The sequence below is a fragment of the Camelus dromedarius genome, chromosome 17, assembly GCF_036321535.1.
Source record: "Camelus dromedarius isolate mCamDro1 chromosome 17, mCamDro1.pat, whole genome shotgun sequence".
In the NCBI taxonomy this organism is placed as follows: Eukaryota; Metazoa; Chordata; class Mammalia; order Artiodactyla; family Camelidae; genus Camelus; species Camelus dromedarius.
Window position 1 is genome coordinate 33,405,630 of NC_087452.1, and position 19,612 is coordinate 33,425,241.

Below are 19,612 nucleotides of genomic sequence, written 5' to 3' on the forward strand. Positions count from 1 at the left end.
ACAATAAAATCCTGAAGACTGTCAATCCAAAAGAAAATTTACTAGTAACATAAATTTCAATTAGAGCATAAATTTTTTATGTATAACTTTAAAGGTCAAATTTCTTTGCCATACACTAACTAAAACCATTAAAATCACATTCCTATAGCATTTCATTAATTGCAAACCCAATGCAAAAGTTTCTAAAATACCATCACCAGTGTTTATTATATTGGCTATTAAAAAATAACTCCCTACAAGTTCATTTACAATTGAATGGTACCACCTTCTCCACTTTGTACTGAGTAACCCCAAAAATTGAAATGTAGCTTTAAAAACTGCACTAAGTAATTTTTCTGTCTCAGAACTTTTTATGGTAGCTGAAACACAATGTGTCACAGGAAAGACACAGCTCTGGATTTTAGACATAAATTAGTGAACTTAATGAAACATTTTGTGTACATTTATAAACATTCATGTACATTTTTGCTAACTTTCCTTATTAGATAAGTATGTATGACTTTGCTAAAAGAGATACTGTAAATTAAAAATTTAGGGATCCTTTTAACGTTTAAAAAATGCTAAAACACAAAACACTTGACGTGCTGGGTATTCAGTTTCATAATCACTTTAGAAATGACTAGACATTTTTTAAATAGTTTCTATTTTTAAAAAAATCAGAGCTATTTCTACACACACAAAAATATCCCCCTTTATGGTAGGTCAAAAATGTTATACTATAAATATATCATTAAAATATTGACATTTCAATATTCTAACTTTAAGACTTACCGAAAAGGTCCTGTTCTGTTAGCAGATCGAGAATCCCCCCACATCTCTTTCTATGTCAAGAGGCCCAATAAGTAGATCCTTTTGCTACCAAACTCTGGTTATGGCAGTATCTGTACAAAACAAGTCACAAAAAATAAGTTCGTTGGAACATGAAGTAAAGACTAAACCAATTTCCTCCTGCTTGGCTTATCAGGGACCTCATCAGCAGGGATATGTTTTGGAAGTCACTTTTACATATTAATTTATAGAAAGAAAAATACAGTTTAAATTTAAAATGTGTACTCTAGGGCACCATTAACTGAGTCTCAATGTACTAAGAATGCTTCATAAAACATTTATTAGTTTTTCCAGCACCCATTCTACATTCCTTTTTGGAAACGGCACCTTAGCATAAACACCACTCTCAGTCCATGTGGCTGATCCTACATTATCCAGTCTGGTCAATCAGAATAGTCTATTACCCTCACCACAGTCATTGCTTTGAATATGGGCATGTAGCCTAAGTCAGGCTGAGAAGACATTCGCAGGAACTATGCTTCAGCTACTAAAAAAGAGGCAAACTTTTCTTGACCTTGGATTTGGCAATGGTTTCTTAATATGACACCAAAAGCAAAAGGAACCAAAAAAAAAAGATAAAATAGACCTCATCAAAATGAAAAACTTTTGTGCATCCAAGTACGCTATCAAAAGAGTGAAAACACAGCCCACACATCAGCAAAACAGCAGACTAGGAAGCTCCAAATCCTTATGACTCCACAGAAACAACAAAAAAACAAGTAGTCTGAACCAACTTTGTTGGAGTTTTAGAAAACAGTCAAAGGTTTATAACAATCAAATTAAAGTTCAAATCAAGAAAAAGCCATTCTCAAAATATTAGGAAAGTTTTGTGGTGTTTTCACTTACCCCTGCCCCATCCCCTCTCTAGCATGGCAGTGATTTTCATCTAGCAGTGGCAGCCCAGATCCCAGCTCCCTCCCTCAAACCAAAGGGAAACGTGAATTCGTAAATTATTGTGTACATTGTTCTAATCTGTGTGGAGGATATATGAAGGACTGATGCAAGGTATTATCTCTGTTTTACCTAACCAAGAATTCTTGCGGGGGGATGGGGGGACGGCAGGCACTGCTACTAACAGCTGCAAAGCAGACTACAGACTCAGTTATGGAGAAGCTGGGGTGAAAATACTTTGTGAAATTAGGACATTCCAAAACAACTCGTATGTGGGAAAATTAAGAAAACCACAAGCATACCCAGACAAGAACATAATCAGAGAAAACCTGAGGGACTTTAAGCTTTCACCTCGGGCTGATCTCTAGGCCCAGAGCAAGCCTAGCCAAGTGCTGAAGGAGTGCCCCAGCACAGAACCAATCTGCAAAAACAGAGAGGTGGTTATTTTTCTGTTTTTCTCTTATTTTTGTTGGTGTTGTTTTTTGTTTGTTTTTATCTGTTTGAGCTCCTGGCATTCAAGGAAATCTTGGTTAACACATTAGATGAACAAAGGCTAAAAGAAAAGTGATCATACATGACAAGGAATAGTCTTACAGAAATGGTTTAGGAAAAGAATTCTATATTTAGCAAAACTCTCCTTCCAAAATGAGAAAGTAAGACATTTCCTGATAAGCAAAAAGCTGAAGGAATCTGTTACCACTAGATGCGCCCTGCAAGAAATGCTAAAAGGAATTCTTTAGGTTGAGATGAAAGGAAGTCAAACAGTAACCTGAAGCCATATGAAGACATAAAGATCTCCAGTAAAGATAAAAAAAAGGGCAATTATAAAAGCTAGTATTACTATAACTCCACTTTTTATTTTCTACATGATTTTAAAAACAAATGCATAAAAAAACAATTATTAATGTAGGTCAGTGGGGACACAATTTACAAAGATGTTATCAGTAATATCAGTAACAGAAAGAGAGAAGGAAATAGAAGCAGTTTTGTAGGCTACTGCACTTAAGTTGGTATACATTCAAATTAAATTATTATTGGATGTTAAATGTAATTCCCATGGTAACCACAAACTAATCCTTAGAATGTACACATAAGAAAATGAGAAATAAATCAAAACATTTCAGTACAAAAAAATCAACTAAACACTAAAGGCAATAGTGGAAGAAATGAAGGACAAAAAAGCTATAAGGCATATAGATAACAGCAAAATGGCAGAAGTCCCTCCTTATCAGTAATCACTCTAAATGAAAATGGTATAAGCTCTTCTAATGAAAAGAAAAGACTGGCAGAATAGATAAAAAACATTATCTAACTATATGCTATATATAAGAGACTCACTTTAGATCCAAAGACACAAACAGGTTGAAAGTGAAAAGACAGAAAAAAATATTCCATGCAAATAGTAACCAAATGTGAGCTTGGGAGGAGGGGGTGGTCTCTGATATCAGACAAAACAGACTTCCAATCAAAAAAGGTACAAAAGACAAAACAGGACATTATATATTAATTTAAAGGTTAAAAAAATACAGCAAGAAGATAAAACTATCATAACATTATGCATCTAATAACAGACCCTCAAAATATGTGAAGCAGTAAGTGAAAGAACTGAAGGAAGAAATAAATAGTTCTGTAACAGTTGGAAACTTCAAACCTCACTTTCAATAATGAATACAACGACCAGACATAATGTAAGAAAATAGAGAACTTGACACAATAAACCAACTACATCTAATTGACACACACAGAACACTCCATCCAATGACGAGAGAATCACATCTTCTCAAGTGTACATGGGATATTTTCCATGATGGACCATTTGTTAGGCCACAATGGTTATAAGACAACCATACAAAGTATCTTCTCTGATCAAAACAGGTTGAAGTTAGAAATCAATTAACATAAGGAAAATTGTAGAATTCACAAAATTTTAAATGTATACTACCACTGACTTTCCAGTTCTCCTAGGAACTTACAATGTAAGGTGACATGTTTATAAAGGTACATAGTGAAGCAATGTTTGTAACAGCAAAAGATTATAAAATCTAAATGTACCTCAAGAGAGTACATCTGTACTACTGAAATACTATGCAACTCAAAAAATGGGGTAGCTATGTTAACTGATATAGGATAAGCTATTATATATAAACTTTAAAAATACATGCAAATAGGACTCACATTTCCTGATTCTAAAACTTACTACAAAGCTACGGCAATCAAGACAGTGTGGCACCGGCACAAGGATAAACATAGATCAATGTAACAGAATTGAGAGTTGAGAAATAAACCCTCACATTTAGGCTCAAGTGTATTAAACAAGAGTGGTAAGACAATTCAATGAAGGACAGTCGTTTCAACAAATGGTACTGGGACAAATGGGTGTCCCCATACCAAAGAATAAAGCTGGACCCTTACCTCAGTTCATGTATAAAAATTAACTCAAATGGATCAAAAGACTTAAATGTTTTAAGATGTAAAACTATAAAATTCTTAGAACAGGCATAAATCTTCATGACTTTGAACTAGGAAATGATTTCTTGGATAAGATGGATACCAAAAGCACAAGTAACAAAAGGAAAAATAGATCAATTGGATATCATCAAGATTTTTAATTTTGTGTTTTAAAGGACACCATCAAGAAAGTGAAAAGATAACCCACAGAATGGGAAAAAACTTGTGCAAATCATATATTTGATTAGGAAACTGTATCAAGAATATATAAAGAACTATTTTATAACTCAGTAACAAAAAAGACAGTCGAATATAAGAAATGGGCAAAGGCTATGAATAGACATTTCTCCAGAGATAATATACTTTTAAATGGCCAATAAGCACAGGAAAGATGTCCAACATTACCTGTAAGGGAAATGCACATCAAAACCACAAGATACCACTCACATCCACTAGGGTATCTATAATAAAAAGGATAAGTTGGCAAGGATATGGCAAAATTAGAACTCTCATACACTGCTGGTGGGAATGGGACCAAAGATATGTAAAAACATCTAGTAGTGGTGCCCTCCAAAATTTTCCTCAGGAGAGCTGGAATTCTTACAGACATGCAGTTTAATCCAGCAAAGCAAATGATTATGGGTATTGGGGCTGAAATGATGTCAAACTAGTCTCAAACTTTAAGGAGCCAGGGCCACTTTCAGAAAGCAGGACTGGCACTGTGGGACAAACTGAATGCTAGGTTAAGGCTTTAAATGCTGAAGCTCATCAGAACCCTGCCAAGATATTGGTTGATATACACAGCAAGGCAGGAGCCAAGAAAATCAGAATCCACTAGGGAATATAAACAAATCACCTGCCATATCACCTAACTCTGAAAATATGTGGTACTAAAACATTAATTCCATACACAACTGTGGCTGGTAGTGAACATGCAGTGGGTAGAAGGGCCCCTGTGGTGTCAGTTCTGAAGACGAGGATGTAAGTCTAGGTGAAGTTGCTGCAGGTGCAGATCTTGGTGGTAGTAGTAAATAGTCAAATGAGAGTTTTGAAGGCTGAAGTGAAAAATAATTCCACATGAATAGCTGCTGAATAGGGGCCAGCTGGTCCTGAGAGATGGTAAGCATCACATTAAGCTACAGGCTGCACTTCTAGTGATGCCCTTCTCATTAATTCCTTTAAGTTTTAGGTTTACAATCACACTCCCTCAGACATAAGGACTTTGGTTTCCTGGAATCCAACCAGTGAGTTTTGGAATTAAGCCTCCCCATTGTAGGTCGGCAGCCTTTATCGTTGGAACTATGATTGTAGTTGATTATTTTTGAGCCGCCTCTGCCTTTAATTCTTGATTAATAAAAACATTCTTGGCAAATGCTTTCTCGCTGGCGCATCTTGCAGAGGTCCAAGAAATTCACCTCTAGCAGCATAATACCAATACCCAGGGCCATCCTTCTTAATCATGACTTTAGTTCCAAAAGCAAACAAAGTAAAACCAGGGGTCCCATTCCATTAGTTTAAGCTGTGGTATACAGCAGCCTGATCCTGCTTTAAAAACTCTTTTTCTCCCAAAATAAATGCTTTGGGCCCTATAGGACACTCAGTTAAGAGCATCAAGAGGGCACCAAAAGGCAAGGATTGATGTAAGCACCTACCCAACTAAAATCCAACTATGAGTTTTTAAAAAGTAGTGGCTTTATATTACTGAGCTGGAATTAGTGGCTGCTGAAAGCACAATTGCCCCATCCCAAATTCCCACTTTAAAAAATTTAAGTCTATTCATTCCAATTATAGGACCTCAAAAAGAGACTTGCTCAGATCTGGAGTGGGGAATTTGCATGCCTGCTGCCTTCCCTGGATGTGGTAGCAGTTTCTCAGGCTCCCTGTCCAGAATTATATCCTAATTTCCCAATGATGGCATTTGCTTTGCTTACCATCATACCACACTGAAAAGTTAATTAAATGGATCTGCATTAACGTAGAAGCTAAAACTATAAAGCTTCTAAAAGAAAACATAGGAGAAATCTTTTTAAGCCTGGTGTCAGCAAAGGCTTCTCTAAAGGATCCAGAAAGTATTAACCATAAAGAAAAAGATCAAAATTAAAACCTGTTCTTCGAAAGACTGTTAAAAAGTGAATAAGCAAACAGAATATGGAGTAAATACTTGTGACACATACCTGACAAATGTTCACTTGTATTAATCATAAAGAAAACAGATTAAAACCACAATGAGATACCAATACACACTCACTAGAACTGCTGAAGTTAAAAAGACTCAAAATTCAAATATACAAGGATTTCCAGCAATCAGAACTCTCACATATGACTCAAAAGAATGCAAAATGGTACAACCACTTCAGAATTTGGTCTGAGAAATACTACCCTATGACCTGCAACTCCACTTCTAAGTCTTTATCTAAATAAATGAAAACAAAAGACCTGTACAAAAATGTTCACAACAACTTCATTCATAATAGCTTAAAAAAAAGGAAAACAACCCAAATATCCTTCAACGGGAGACGAGATAAACATTGTTTGGTATCCTAAAGGGTTTCCTCCCTGGAGTAGTGTACCTTCAGTACTTCAAATGGAAAGGTGAATTTTTTGTAAAGTGGGAAAGGGTTAGTAAGAAAAGAAAGGTGGAAAAGGAGAATCAACAAGACCCATTTTTAAAAATTACTTTTAAAAACTGTAAAATACACATTTAAATTGACCACTTCAGAGGGGTGTGTATAGCTCAGTGGTAGTGTGCACTTAGCACGCACAAGGTCGTGGGTTGAATTCCCAGTACTCCATTTAAAAAAAAAAGAAAGAAACGAAAAAAATAATTTGTGGAAAACCACAAGAAGAAAAATTAAAATAAATTTACCACTTCAACCAGTTTTAAATGTACAGTTCAGCAACATTAAGTACATTCACACTGCTGTGCAACCATCATTTCCATCCATCCACAGAACGTTTTTCATCTTGCAAAACTTAAAGTCTGTACCCATTAAACTCCCCACTCCCATCTTAATCCAGTCCTTGGCAACCACCATTCTACTCTGTCTTTATGATTATGACTACTCTAAGTACCTCTTAATACTAATGGAATCATACAATATTTGTTCATGACTGGCTTATTTCACTTAGCATAATGTTTTCAAGGTTCATAAATACTGCATTATCTATTAGAATTTCATTCCTTTTTAAGGCTGGATAATATTCCATTGTATGTGTATACCACATTTTGTTTATCCATTCATTCATTGATGGGCAGTTGGGTTACTTCCATCTTTTGGCTAATGTGAATAATGAACATGTGTGTACAAATCTCTTTGAGACCTTGCATCAGTTATTGTGGGTATATAACCCAGATGCAGAATTGCTGGATCATGCGGTAATTTTGCTTTTTGATAATAGCCATCCTAATGGGTGTGAAGTGGTTTTGATTTGCATTTCCCTAATCATTAATGATGTTGAGCATCTTTTCATGTGCTTATTGGCCATCCGTATAGCCTTTTTTGGAAATATCTACTCAAGTCCTTTGCCTACTTTTTTATTCAGGTTGTTTGTTGTTGTTGAGTTTAGGGGGTTTCTATATATTCTGGATATTAATCTTTTATCAGACATGTGATTTGCAAATATTTTCTCCCATTCTGTGGGCTGCCTTTTTACTCTGCTGACAGTATTCTTTGAGCACAAAAGTTTTTGATTTTAATGAAGCCCAATTTGTCTATTTTTCCTTTTGTTGACTGTGCCTTTGGTATCATATCCTCTAAGATAATTGCCAAATCTAATGCAAGGAGCTTTCCCTCTGTGTTTCCTTCTAAGAGTTTCACAGTTTTAGCTCTTACATCCAGGAATAAGATCCATTCTTAAGAAAGGTATTTATGGAAAGTGAAGTTCTGCATATTGATTCCTTTAAAACTATGCATGCCCACCTTCTCCCTGGAATGTTTTTGTGTACCCCTACACTGAAGACTGTAGTTTGAAGAATCTATTCTTGCTCAATCACTTAAGTCCTTTTTTGGCCTGTGTTACCACTCTGCTGACTAATTTCTTTTTGTTTGTAAACATACTAGAGTCTCTCTCATGCAAAACACACACTCCAATACAAAACCTTTAAATATTAGTTGAATAAATAAATGAATATCCACCAAATATAGCTAATCTCCTAGGCGCTATACTGTTCCCTTGCACTGTTCTTGATCCATGTGCCGTCCCTGGGTGCTATGGGCTGACATTTGTTGTGTTGCCCCAAAATTCATATGTTGAAGTCTCAATCCCCAATGTGATAATATTTGGAGAGGGGGGCCTTTAGGAGGTAATTAGATCATGAGGGTAGAGCCTTTATGAATGGGATTAATGCTCTTATAAGAGACAAAAGAGAGATGATCTCTCTGTACCATGTGAGGATACAGCAAGAAGGAAGCTGTCTGATAGAAAACAAACTTTTGGTTACCAAAGGGGAAAGAAGGGGAGGGATAAATTAGGCGTTTGAGATTAGGATATACAAACTACTATATACAAAATAGAAAAACAACAAGGTCCTACAGTATATAGCACAGGGAACCATATATCCATTATAAGCTTGTAATAACTTATAATGGAAAATAACATGAAAAAATATACGTGTATAACCAAATCACTATGCTGTACACCAGAAACTAACACAACACTGTAAATCAACTATATTTCAGTTAAAATTAATTAATTAATTAATTAATAAAAAGAAGGCAGTTGTTAGCCAACCAAGACGATCTTCTAGGAACCAAATCAGCTGGCACCTTAAGCTTGAACTTCCCTGCCTCCAAAACTGTGAGAAATAAATTTCTATTGTTTAAGTCCAGGGTATTTTGTTACGGCAGTCCAAGCTGACTAAGATACTGGACAATCTTATCCATTCTCAATTTAACCACCATAACTACCATTTCTATGATTATAATTTCTACATCTCCACCTCCGGCTTAGACTTCCTCTATAAAGTCCAAATGCCTGCCAGAAATTGCCACCTGGCTATCCCATAGGAATCTCAAGCTCATGTACAAATTAAACTATTACTGTAGGGAGACATTTATATAATTCATTAGAACCACTTTTTCTGATGAATAGAAATTTACCAGGTTTTAAATATTCTTATAAACTGGTCCTTTACACCAGCAAATTATAGTTAGGTTCCTAGTTTAAAAGTGAGTTTTGTAACACAAGCACAGTGTGGCAGTGAAGGCTTAGAGTGCAGTGTCCGGACATACTCTGCCTGGGTTCAGAGATAGACCACCTGGAAGCAAATCTTGGCTCTGCCACACTACAGGACCTTAAGCAAGTTATTTAACTAAATGCCTCAGTTTACTTATCTGTAAAAATCAAAATAAAGATAATGTCTACGTCATAGTTATCAGGATAAAATGACAATGTAAATTCATTAGAAGAGTGTGTATAATACATCAAATGCTTAGTAAATACTAGTTATTACTATTTTTAAGGGTTTTTTAAAAAATTATTGGGATTTTGATTGCATTCCCATTGATGCATTCTGGTTTAGCTACATGACTGATTTTAAGTTTGATTTGCCAGCTAGATTACATGGTAGACATTTTCCACAAATTAAGCTCCAAGGTTCTGACAAATATATATTTAAAGCACATGTGCAATATACATTATGCCAGAAAATACATCCTTTGCAGCCATTTATGATAGAAATATTAAGATGCTAACTTAAAAATGTGCAAAGTAGTAAATAAAATTTTTTAAATTTTAGGGGGGAAAATTTTTAAATTCTTTTAAGTCATTCAGGGGGTTTCAAGACCATTGGCTTAGTGAACATATTTTAGAGTCAGATTGCCTGGGTTTGAATCAAAACTCCAGCTTTCCATGTACCCTTGATAAGTTATATTTAACTTCTATATGCCTCAAAGCTCTCCTCCTACACAATGGGAGTAATAGTGGTACCTACCTCATATGATTACTATAAGGAGAAAACAGGAGCATGCATAGGAAGCAATTATATTGACAGCAACATTATTCATAATAGCTAAAAACTGAAAAGAATTCAAATGTCCATTAACCAGTGGATAGGTAAATAAATATGACACACTCATAAAAAGGAATGCAATAATATGAATGAACCCAAAAAACACTAAAGAAGCCAGACATAAGACTAAGAATTATATCATTTCAATCATATGAAAATTCTGGAAAACATAAAACTACAGAGGCAGAAAGCAGATCAGTGAATGCTAGGACTTGCAGTCAGAGTGGCAAGTGGAGATTAAGAATAAACTGGTGTTGGAAATATTCTAAATCTGAATAGTGTTCATGATTGTATCAAACGGAACACTTACAATAAGTGAATTTTATGATACATAAATTATGCCTAAAAAAGTTTTGAAAAATTTTAAAGCAACAATGTGTTAAATATTATTACTCCTGCTCTATGGTCAGGTGTTTAAAATCATAACATTATGCTGGAAAGGACCTTCCTGAGTCTGTCTGTTTCTACTCTCGGAAACAAGAGTAATAAACAGAACCATAGCTGAGTGCTGACTCTGCCATAGTTACACATTTTACATGGGTTCTCTCATTGAATCATCACAGTCCTCTATGGGGGTATGTTCTGCTACTATCCCCATTTTACAGACTATGAAATAGGCTCAAACAGGTTGAGAGACCTGCCCCAGAACAATATAACTCATATGAGGAAAAGCCAGTATGCAAACTCAAGACCATCTGATTCCAAAGCCCATCCTAAAATTCATATGGAATTTTATAAGACTCTGAATAGCCAAAACAACCTTGAAAAAGAACACAGTTGGAAGATTCACAAGTCCCAATTTCAAAACTTAACTATAAAGCTTCAGTAACCAAAGGAGTGTGGTACTGTTCCAGATTTGCAGATACTAACTACTATGTATAAAATAGATAAACAACAAGTTCCTTTTGTATAGCACACAGAATTATACTCAATATCTTGTAGTAACCTATAATGAAAAAGAACATGAAAATGAATGTACGTATGTATATATATGACTGCAACATTATGCTGTATACCAGAAAGGGACACATTGTAAACTGACTATACTATAATAAAATAATAATAATAATAATAATTTTTTTAAAGTGTGGTATTGGTATAAGGACACAGATACTGAACAATGGAATAGAGAACCCAGAAACAAACCCTTACATACATGGTCGAGAGATTTTCAACAAGGGTGCCAAGACCATTCAACAGGAAAAAGACAGTCTTTTTAACAAATGGTCATAGGAAAACTGGATATGAACAGTCAAATAAATGAAGTGGGACTCTCACTCAATACCATATATAAAAGTTATCTCAAAAAAGGATTAAAGACCTAAACTTAAGATCTAAACTTCTTAGAAGAAAATGGGGGAAGCTTCATGCATTGGATTTGGCAATGACCTCTTGGATATGATGCCAAAAACAGTCACTCAAAAACAGACAAATTGGACTTCATCAAAATTAAAAACTTTTGTACTTCAAAGAGCGATATCAACAGAGTAAAAAGGCAACTCATGAATAGTAGAAAATATTTTCAAACCATATATCTGATATGGGACTCATAATGAGAATATATAAAAAACTTCTAAAACTCAACAAAAGACAGCCTGATTCAAAAATGGGCAAAGGTTCAAGATTTGAGGCAATAACTACTATATACAAATTAGATAAACAACAAGTTTCTACCTTATAGCACAGGGAACTATTTTCAATATGCTGTAGTAACCTATAATGAAAAAGAATATGAAAAGGAATACATGTATGACTAAAACATTACACTGTACACCAGAAATTGATACAACATTGTAAACTGACTACACTTCAATTTAAAAAAATGGGCAAAGGACTTGAATAGACATTTCTCCAAAAGAGATATACAAGTGGACAATAAGCACATGAAAATATGCTCAATATCATTAACAATTAAGGAAATTACAGATCAAAACCACAAGATACCATGCCACACCCATTAACATGGCTATTGAACAAAACACAAACAAAAAAATCTAACAGAGGCTATGAAGATGTGGAGAAATGTGAATCTTGTGTATTGCTGGTGGGCATGTAAAATGGTAGTCACTGTGAAAACATATGGCACTTTCAGAAAAAATTAAAAATAGAATTATCACATGACCTAGGAATTCCACTTTTGGATATAAACCCAAAAGAAATGAAAGTAGGGACTGTACCCCCCGCCCAGGTTCACCACAGCATTACAATAGCCAAAAGATGGAAACAACCCAATGCCCATTAACAGACAGATAACTATATATATATATATATAATTTTTAAATGTATATTTAAATTTTTTTAAAAAGGAATGAAGTTTGCATGCATGCTATGACATGAATGAACCTTGAAAACACTATGTTAATTGAAATGTCAGGCACAAAATGACAAATATTGTATGATTCCACTTATATGGGGTCTGAGGAAAGGCAAATTCACAGAGACAAAATATAGATTAGAGGTTACCAGGGGCTAGAGGGAGGTGGCAATGGGAATTATTTGCTTAATCGTTCGTTTGTGTCTGGGGCGATGAAAAAGTTTTAGAAACAGTGTTGATGGTTTCATTACACTGTGAACGTAATTAATGCACATTGTTACACATAAAAATGGTTTAAATGGCAAATTTTGTTACAACATATGTAATATATTTATCACATCTTTGTAAAAAAAATCAGTAATGTAATATAGGGAAAATCACTGAATTAGACACCTTAAAGGCGTGATCTGTATGGTGTGTGAATTCTATCTCAAAGCTGTTTTTTAAAAAGGTAACAGTGGTGGCTAATATTTAGTGAAAACTTTCTGCACACCAGTCACTGTTCTAAGAGCATTACATACACCTCTCAACAACCTACAAGATGCCTATATTTCTTAACCTCATTTCACATATGAGGAAATTCAAGTTAGGTAATTTGTCCAATGTCACTAAGTTAGTGGAGGAGTTAGGGATTCAAAGCCTATCAGAAGCTAGAGCTCCTACAGTTACCAACTCTGCTCTATTGAGTCCCACAGTGTGATAGGAAGGTTATAAAAGGCACCTGATAGATGCCCTGTTAACTAAGTGAATGACATGAACAACTACTGTGGGAGTATAGCAGAAAAATTAATTCTAAGCACTTGGTATACAGCTAGAAGAGTTCATGATTTATGATCCCTAAAATTGCAGAACTTTCCAATAGCTTTAATCTTAATACAACTCTGAATCAGACTATTAACACCAGTTTATACATTTAAACATTGGCAGGTGAATATAACCTTGCCTATGTATCTTCAATAAGACTGGAGAGTTCACTTAGTAACCTCTCCATTGACAGTTCTCTGAAAGGCTACAAAGTCCTAGGCTCCTAAAGGTAACAAAAATAAACCCAATTCTGGTAACACAATTCTAAAAAGAAGGGTGCTACAGATGTCCAAAAACAGAGACCCAGTAGCTATCCTGTAGGTTAGGTACCTAGTTAGATGCTAGTTAACCAGACAAGGTTCAGGTCCAACAAATGGTAACATACTATTAGTTACTTCAGATATTGCCAGTCCTACCCTCACTCATCAGTTCTTGATCCTCTCCCTATAGTCCTCACAAGTGTGCTGATGTTGACATTATTAAACCATTCACACTGGTAGCATTACTCAACAGGAAGTTGAAAACTAACAAACTAGGGCACAATCCAGAGTTCAGAAAATGAACCAGGTGATCAGGCGCATCAGTCTACTGAACTCCTTCACCTAGATCCCGCAACTCTGACCTTCACAAGCAAACCTGGAATATGCAAAAAATACAATTACCCTTACAGCATATACAGTACAAAGTCCTTTCTGTTAAAAAATGCACGCCCAGAATTGAGTCCAGTCGCACAACATCAATTCTAAAGTTAAAAGAAAAACAGATTTTCAACGCCAAAAGAAATCTAAAAAGTGAATAAAAGGAAACATGCCTCTCCTCCCACATTCGCCCAACGGGCACAGGACCCACCAGACCACTCTCCCGCCTCCAGCTTCTACCGACCCGCGTGTCGGGGTCCGAGCTCTCGCGCCCTGTGGTCCTGCTGAGCCCACTCGGGTCTGTCCAGGTCTGAGGGCGAGGTTACGGTGCTAGGCACAAGAAAGGCTCCCTCTTCAGCGATGCCTCAGAGAACTGGATCAGATTCCTGCAAAAGCAGGAATAAAGGGGGAAGAAAGGGCCGCCTGCAGCTCCGCGGACCCGAAGCACCGAACCGCGACCACGCGCCAGCCCCAGACCCCGCAGCCGGCCGCCCCGAGACCTGACCGGTAATTCTGCCGCCGCGCCGGGCCCCGCGCCGGGCCCCGCCCCGGGACCGCGACCGTTCCGGGGCGTTCCTCCCGTGGGCGGCACCTCCCTCACCACCCCGCCACTTGACTCTTCTTGAGCGAGGCCGCGGCTGCCCCGCGACACCGAAGCCGCAGCTTCCAGGCCGCGAGGGTCTGCCACGTCCAGAGCAGCCTGGCAGGCCAGCTCCTTCCCCACAGGCTCCGGCACGCCCTCTTTACCACCCCAAACCCTTACCGAGGCAGCGCGGCCTCCGCAGCCCGCTCCTAATCCTCAGCCACAGCAACCGACCCAGCGCCGCGGAGACCGGAACTTCCTCCGCTTTCGGCCGCTGCCTCCACAAAGGCGCCGCCGCCTTCAGCGCTCGGCCCGCCGGGAGATGGAGTACAGCTGCGGGTCCCGCCGACTCCACTCCCGCCGTGCCCCGCGCGTGGGGCGGGGGGCGGGACGGGGGTGTGTGCTTGCCTGCGGGGGCGGGGCGTGGGGGCACGCTCTCGCCGGCGTCCAATGGGAGGGCGCTTCCCCGCCCTGGTCCGCTGGGGCTGCTGGGGGCTGTGGTTTGGCCTCTGGCCCGCGGCCCCTTGTCTTCTTTGGCTCTTTGGAGTTGAGCAAGGCGTGCATTTTCTTGGTGGCTTGGCCTTGCTCCCCGCCAGAGCGGATATGGCCCTGACCTGCCTAGCTTGAAAACGCCTTATTTTCTCTTAGTGTAAAGGAAATGGAAGGGAACCTTCTCCGTCCTAAGCCTTCTGGGTCAGGGACTTCTGGCCCACTCAAGCGCCTGACTCCCGACCTTCCCAATACAGGAGTTTAGCCCTTTTGCCCAAGACCTGAGGATAGGTGCGAGAGATCGTGGAGAAAAACGGTAGTCACAGAGGCTCCTCCCGAAAAACGGTAGTCACAGAGGCTCCTCCCCTTTTCCTTCTGCTGGGTATCCAAGTTAGGCATCCTCAGCTCAAGAATACCAGGTGAGTACCATCAGTAGTCCTACCTATGAAGGAAAATCTGCTCAGTTTCAACAGGGAAACTAGCTCTCGGGCAATAAGTCTGGCCAAGAGTGACTTGTGCGAGGTCACAGAGGTGTCTGCAAATCAGCAATCTAGTGGAAAACGGAGCAGCAAGCTTTAAGTTTGCAGCTCATTTCCAGGATCTACTTACAGCTAATGTTCTTCAAATGGCCAGCTCCAAGTCTCCAAGTGGAGTGTCTACATTGTTGAAATGCTTGGTGGTTCCAGCTACCTGGTATCCCTGTCAGTGGATCCTCAGGGAAGGTAACCTGACTTTATAGCCTAAATTCAACATCATGGGATCAAAGAAGTCTCCACAAGAAAAGCTTGTAAATCATTATAAAATAAAGCAAGACTTTTCTGTAGAGAAAAGAGATTGTTGGGTTAAGTAGTCTTTAAAGTTACCTTCCTACTTTTCAAGCATCTTTTCTGAAGTCATTCTTTCATTCAAGAACTGTGTGAAGCACCTGCTTGTAAGCCAGTCACTGCATTAGATGCTGGGGTTACAGGAAGGTGAACAAAGCTGATAGACTTTGCTGGTCTAGTGGAGACATGAGTGGGGCCAGTTACTGAAGACAGACAACAAACTAAACAAGATATATAATCTCTGCTGAAATGAATTTGATTTCTGTAAGGAGGGAGATGGAAAGTTGTTGGAGGGCTCTAAACAGAATAATATCATGGCTTCTATGTTAACAGGATCTCTCTGGCTGCTGAGTGGAGAATAGGCTGAAGGTAGAAATGGCAGAAGCAGGGCAGCTGGTTGGGAGATTATTGCAATAATTTAAACATAGAAGGATGATACTTGTACCTGTGTGGTCACAGTGGAAACAGGAGACATGGACTGGGATGAAGGGAAAGAGGGAAGAATAAGGAAGGAGCAATTTGGGTAGGAAGAGCAGGAGCTCAGTTTGGGGTAGGTTGTTTTTGATGCCAGTAGACAAGATGTGGAGTTGGCAGTTGGGTACATTAGTCTAGAATTCCAGGTAAAGCTCAAGGTTAGAGATGCAAATCTAGGAGGTATCAACATATCTGGTATCTAAAGCCATGGGCCTGGATGAGAATACCTAGGGAGTGAGAGAGTGAGTATAGTCAGGATAGCAGAGTTCCAGCCCTGAGCCCTGGGACACACCAGCAGTAAGATATTCCAGGTGAGAGGAGGAACACTTACACAGAACTCCAGGTACTTTGACTTTGCCTCCCAAACTGGACCATTATTGGTGGATGTCTCCCTTATCAGAAAGTACCTTATCCTCTAAAGAGGTAAACCATATTAAGGAACTAGTTATTTTGTCTCATTCCAATCTCCTTGGGCAATAATAATTGCTACTCTTTATCACAACTCTGTGCCTGGCATTGTATTGATACTTCATTACTCATTTAATCTTCACAATAACCGTCTGATATCCCCTTTTATAGTTATGGAAACTAGAGCCCAGCCACAGCTGGGAAGTAGAGGGTGGGGAGATTCCAACCCAGATCAGTCCTACTCCAAGGTTCATGCTCCTGTTTTCCCCTTTTCTTTCCTTAGGGTGATTATTGAGGGTTTTCACAGGAAGCATCTAAAAAAAATTTTTTTAACTTACAGGAGTACTATGGACTGTAAGGTTATTTATACTGCCTTAGATGAGGAAGTATGAGCTATGTAAAAGAGCTGACCCAGAACAGCGCCCTCACCTGGAATGGAGAATACAGCGTCCAGTTGCAGAGATGAGTTGGCTCACCTTCAGCCCCTAAATCCTCACACGGAAGAATCCAGCAAAGAGAAAGACATGGTCCTGCCTGTTGTTGATTGTTGCCTTGGTCTCATTTGGGGTCATGGCTCTTCAGCCTTGAAAGTAGGGGCCTGATCAAATGTTAAAATGAGAGACAGGAGCCATGAAAATTTCCAGCAGAGCAGGAAAACCAGCCGCCTTACCAGGGGCTGCAAAGTAATAAAGTCAGGGAGGAAAACCTCTTCAAAATTTCCAGGGAAGGACTGACTATTCTTATTTTAGCTCGGAATACTTCATATTGTATATCTTGTATTTGTATGAGGGGGAAATTGCTGAAAATGTTGAAAGAGTCATTAAAGGATTTGTCCTGAGTCACACAAGCAAGATAGGAACAGGGCTGGGAACGGATCCCAGTCTCAGAATACAGTCACTTTAGCTACCTCTTCACAGCACCTCAGGTTCTGAAATATCCACTCAAGCCATGAAAGAAAAGAAATATGGGGAGGAACAGATGTCTTATTTGTTCTTTGCTCCAGTCCCAGCTAGACCTCACCACTGCTGTTGTGAAGATGACATGCTATGCTGGGTTCATGAAAATCATAGGCCTAGACAAAACAGAAAACTGTGGTTTTGAGGAGCCCCTGACCTGGAGGTGCAGGGTAGCCTGTGGTTTGTGGCAAAGCCTGAGGCTTGAAGGATCATCATATAGGGCAGTAGAGCCATCACAGGATTGACATTTATTATTATTCCAAAAGACCAAGTTATATTTCTTGGTAGTTCTGTCAGCAAAAAGTGACCTTTCAGAAGGGTTGTCTTGGGGAGAAGGTATAGCTCAGTGGTAGAGCCATGCTTAGCATGCATGAGGTCCTGGGTTCAATCCCCAGTACCTCCACTTAATAAATAAATAAACCTAATTACCCCCAAACAAAAAAAAAAATCCAAACAAACAAAAAGTTAAAAAAAAAGGGGTTATCCCAATATTCAAATATATAAATACAGGTCAACAGGTGGATTAAAACAGAGTTTTAAACAACAACTGTAAAATGTTTTAGTAAGTATCCACAACGGTTTGCTCTGTGAGAATGTCCTAGGCTCAAGTCTTAGCCCAAAGCACCTGGGGTGTATGGCCACTCTTTTGGCTAAAGAGATGCAATACTTCCAAATGAGTGTGGTGCTATTTGGTGAAGCTCATGTGCTTAAAAGCAAAAGTGAGACTCAAAGAAGCCCTGAGGTCACATGAAGACTATGGAGATTGGTTAGGTATGTTAGAAAAGTTTAAATGTCTTTTATGGGGATCACTTCTGTGGGGTGCAACTTCTGGTTAATGGAATATAGCCAGGTTATTTCTGTACCAGCCAGGGAATATGAGAGCTTCTTGGCTTAAACTCTTATAATGTAATATGGCAGGATTAATGAGAGCAAAACCGTGTAAATGATATTTATTCTAAGGGAGGGAGCCTGTCCTTCTGATCTAGTGAGGAGAGAAAATGAATGACCTGGGAAGACCCGGAGACTCCTCTCCCCCTCTCTCCTCTCCAGGAGAACAGATGGGTAAGGAATTGGGCATTTTCTCACAGGTTCTTACCTAAAAGGGAGGAGAAAGCTGCCCTTAAATTATGTGCAAGGGTCTAATAGCCTGTGCAAAGCCATCTCTGGTAAAAGGCCACAGCTTTGTCACCATGTCAGTCACAAGCCAGTGTTGTGGAGGTAAGCTCCAAGTGACAGCTGTCTGAGACTACGAGAAAAGCTGAGGGGCAGAGCTCTCTCCCAATTCCAGTGTAGGACTGAGACGGAAACAGGACACTGCATTGGGGTGCTTGGAACAGCAGGGAGAATCAAAGGAGTGATTTCAGACTTTTTCCTTCATCTCTGAACTGTTGGGTGAATTAACTGTGAGGCTATAAAGTGATCTGATTGCTTCAGAGATGGCATGAGCAGTATTGTTGTTAATCCCTAATTTTAATTCTTTAAACTGTTCTCCAAAAATAAAATTGTTTCGGAAAGCTTTATGTTTTCCTGTTGTTTTTATCACTTTGCATCTAGGAAATTACAAATTACCATAGGAGAGGTATCCTTGCCCTGGCAAATCACCTGGGAAGTTTTTAAAAAGATAATGAGGCCTGAGTCCCATCCCAATCCAATTAAATCAAAATCTCTAGGAGTCGTATCCAGGCATTTGTGTGTGTGTGTGTGTATTTTTTTTTTTAAGTTCCCAGGGCAGAGTCGAGAACTACCGTTCTAGTGCCTCATACTGATATATTAAAACGTAATGGCTAAAAGGAATTTTTTTAAGCAATAATAGGTGTGTCTACACCCTTTTAGCCAATGTGGCCAAGCCCACTAGTGACATTTATCCAGCCCACAAACTTGCAATGTCCTTCCACAGTCAGTGGAGGAAACAACCTTAACGTCTCTTTCTTTCCATTGAAATAAA

The 19,612-nt window shown here is 38.7% G+C and overlaps 1 protein-coding gene and 1 long non-coding RNA gene across 5 annotated transcripts in view; one reads left to right on the forward strand and one right to left on the reverse strand.

The window, feature by feature from the left end:
• The window catches only part of RBM6 (RNA binding motif protein 6), an 87,529-nt gene extending 72,683 nt beyond the window's left edge, over positions 1-14,846 (reverse strand). The window contains exons 1-3 of one of the 4 annotated variants that reach the window (XM_031470360.2): positions 14,697-14,846; positions 14,178-14,319; positions 772-881 (exon numbers count right to left, since the gene is read on the reverse strand). In XM_031470360.2, the coding sequence (XP_031326220.2) occupies positions 772-815 (44 nt within the window). In that variant the 5' untranslated portion in view covers positions 816-881; positions 14,178-14,319; positions 14,697-14,846. Of the gene's footprint in view, positions 1-771; positions 882-14,106; positions 14,320-14,696 lie in introns of all 4 variants that reach the window. The other 3 variants (XM_031470359.2, XM_010978263.3, XM_031470361.2) reach the window with 3 other exon arrangements.
• A 161-nt stretch (positions 14,847-15,007) lies between these two features.
• On the forward strand, positions 15,008-19,187 carry LOC116158232 (uncharacterized). The gene is made up of 2 exons (XR_004142433.2): positions 15,008-15,424; positions 17,052-19,187. It is a non-coding gene; the product is annotated as an uncharacterized LOC116158232 (long non-coding RNA).
• The last annotated feature ends 425 nt before the right edge of the window (positions 19,188-19,612 follow it).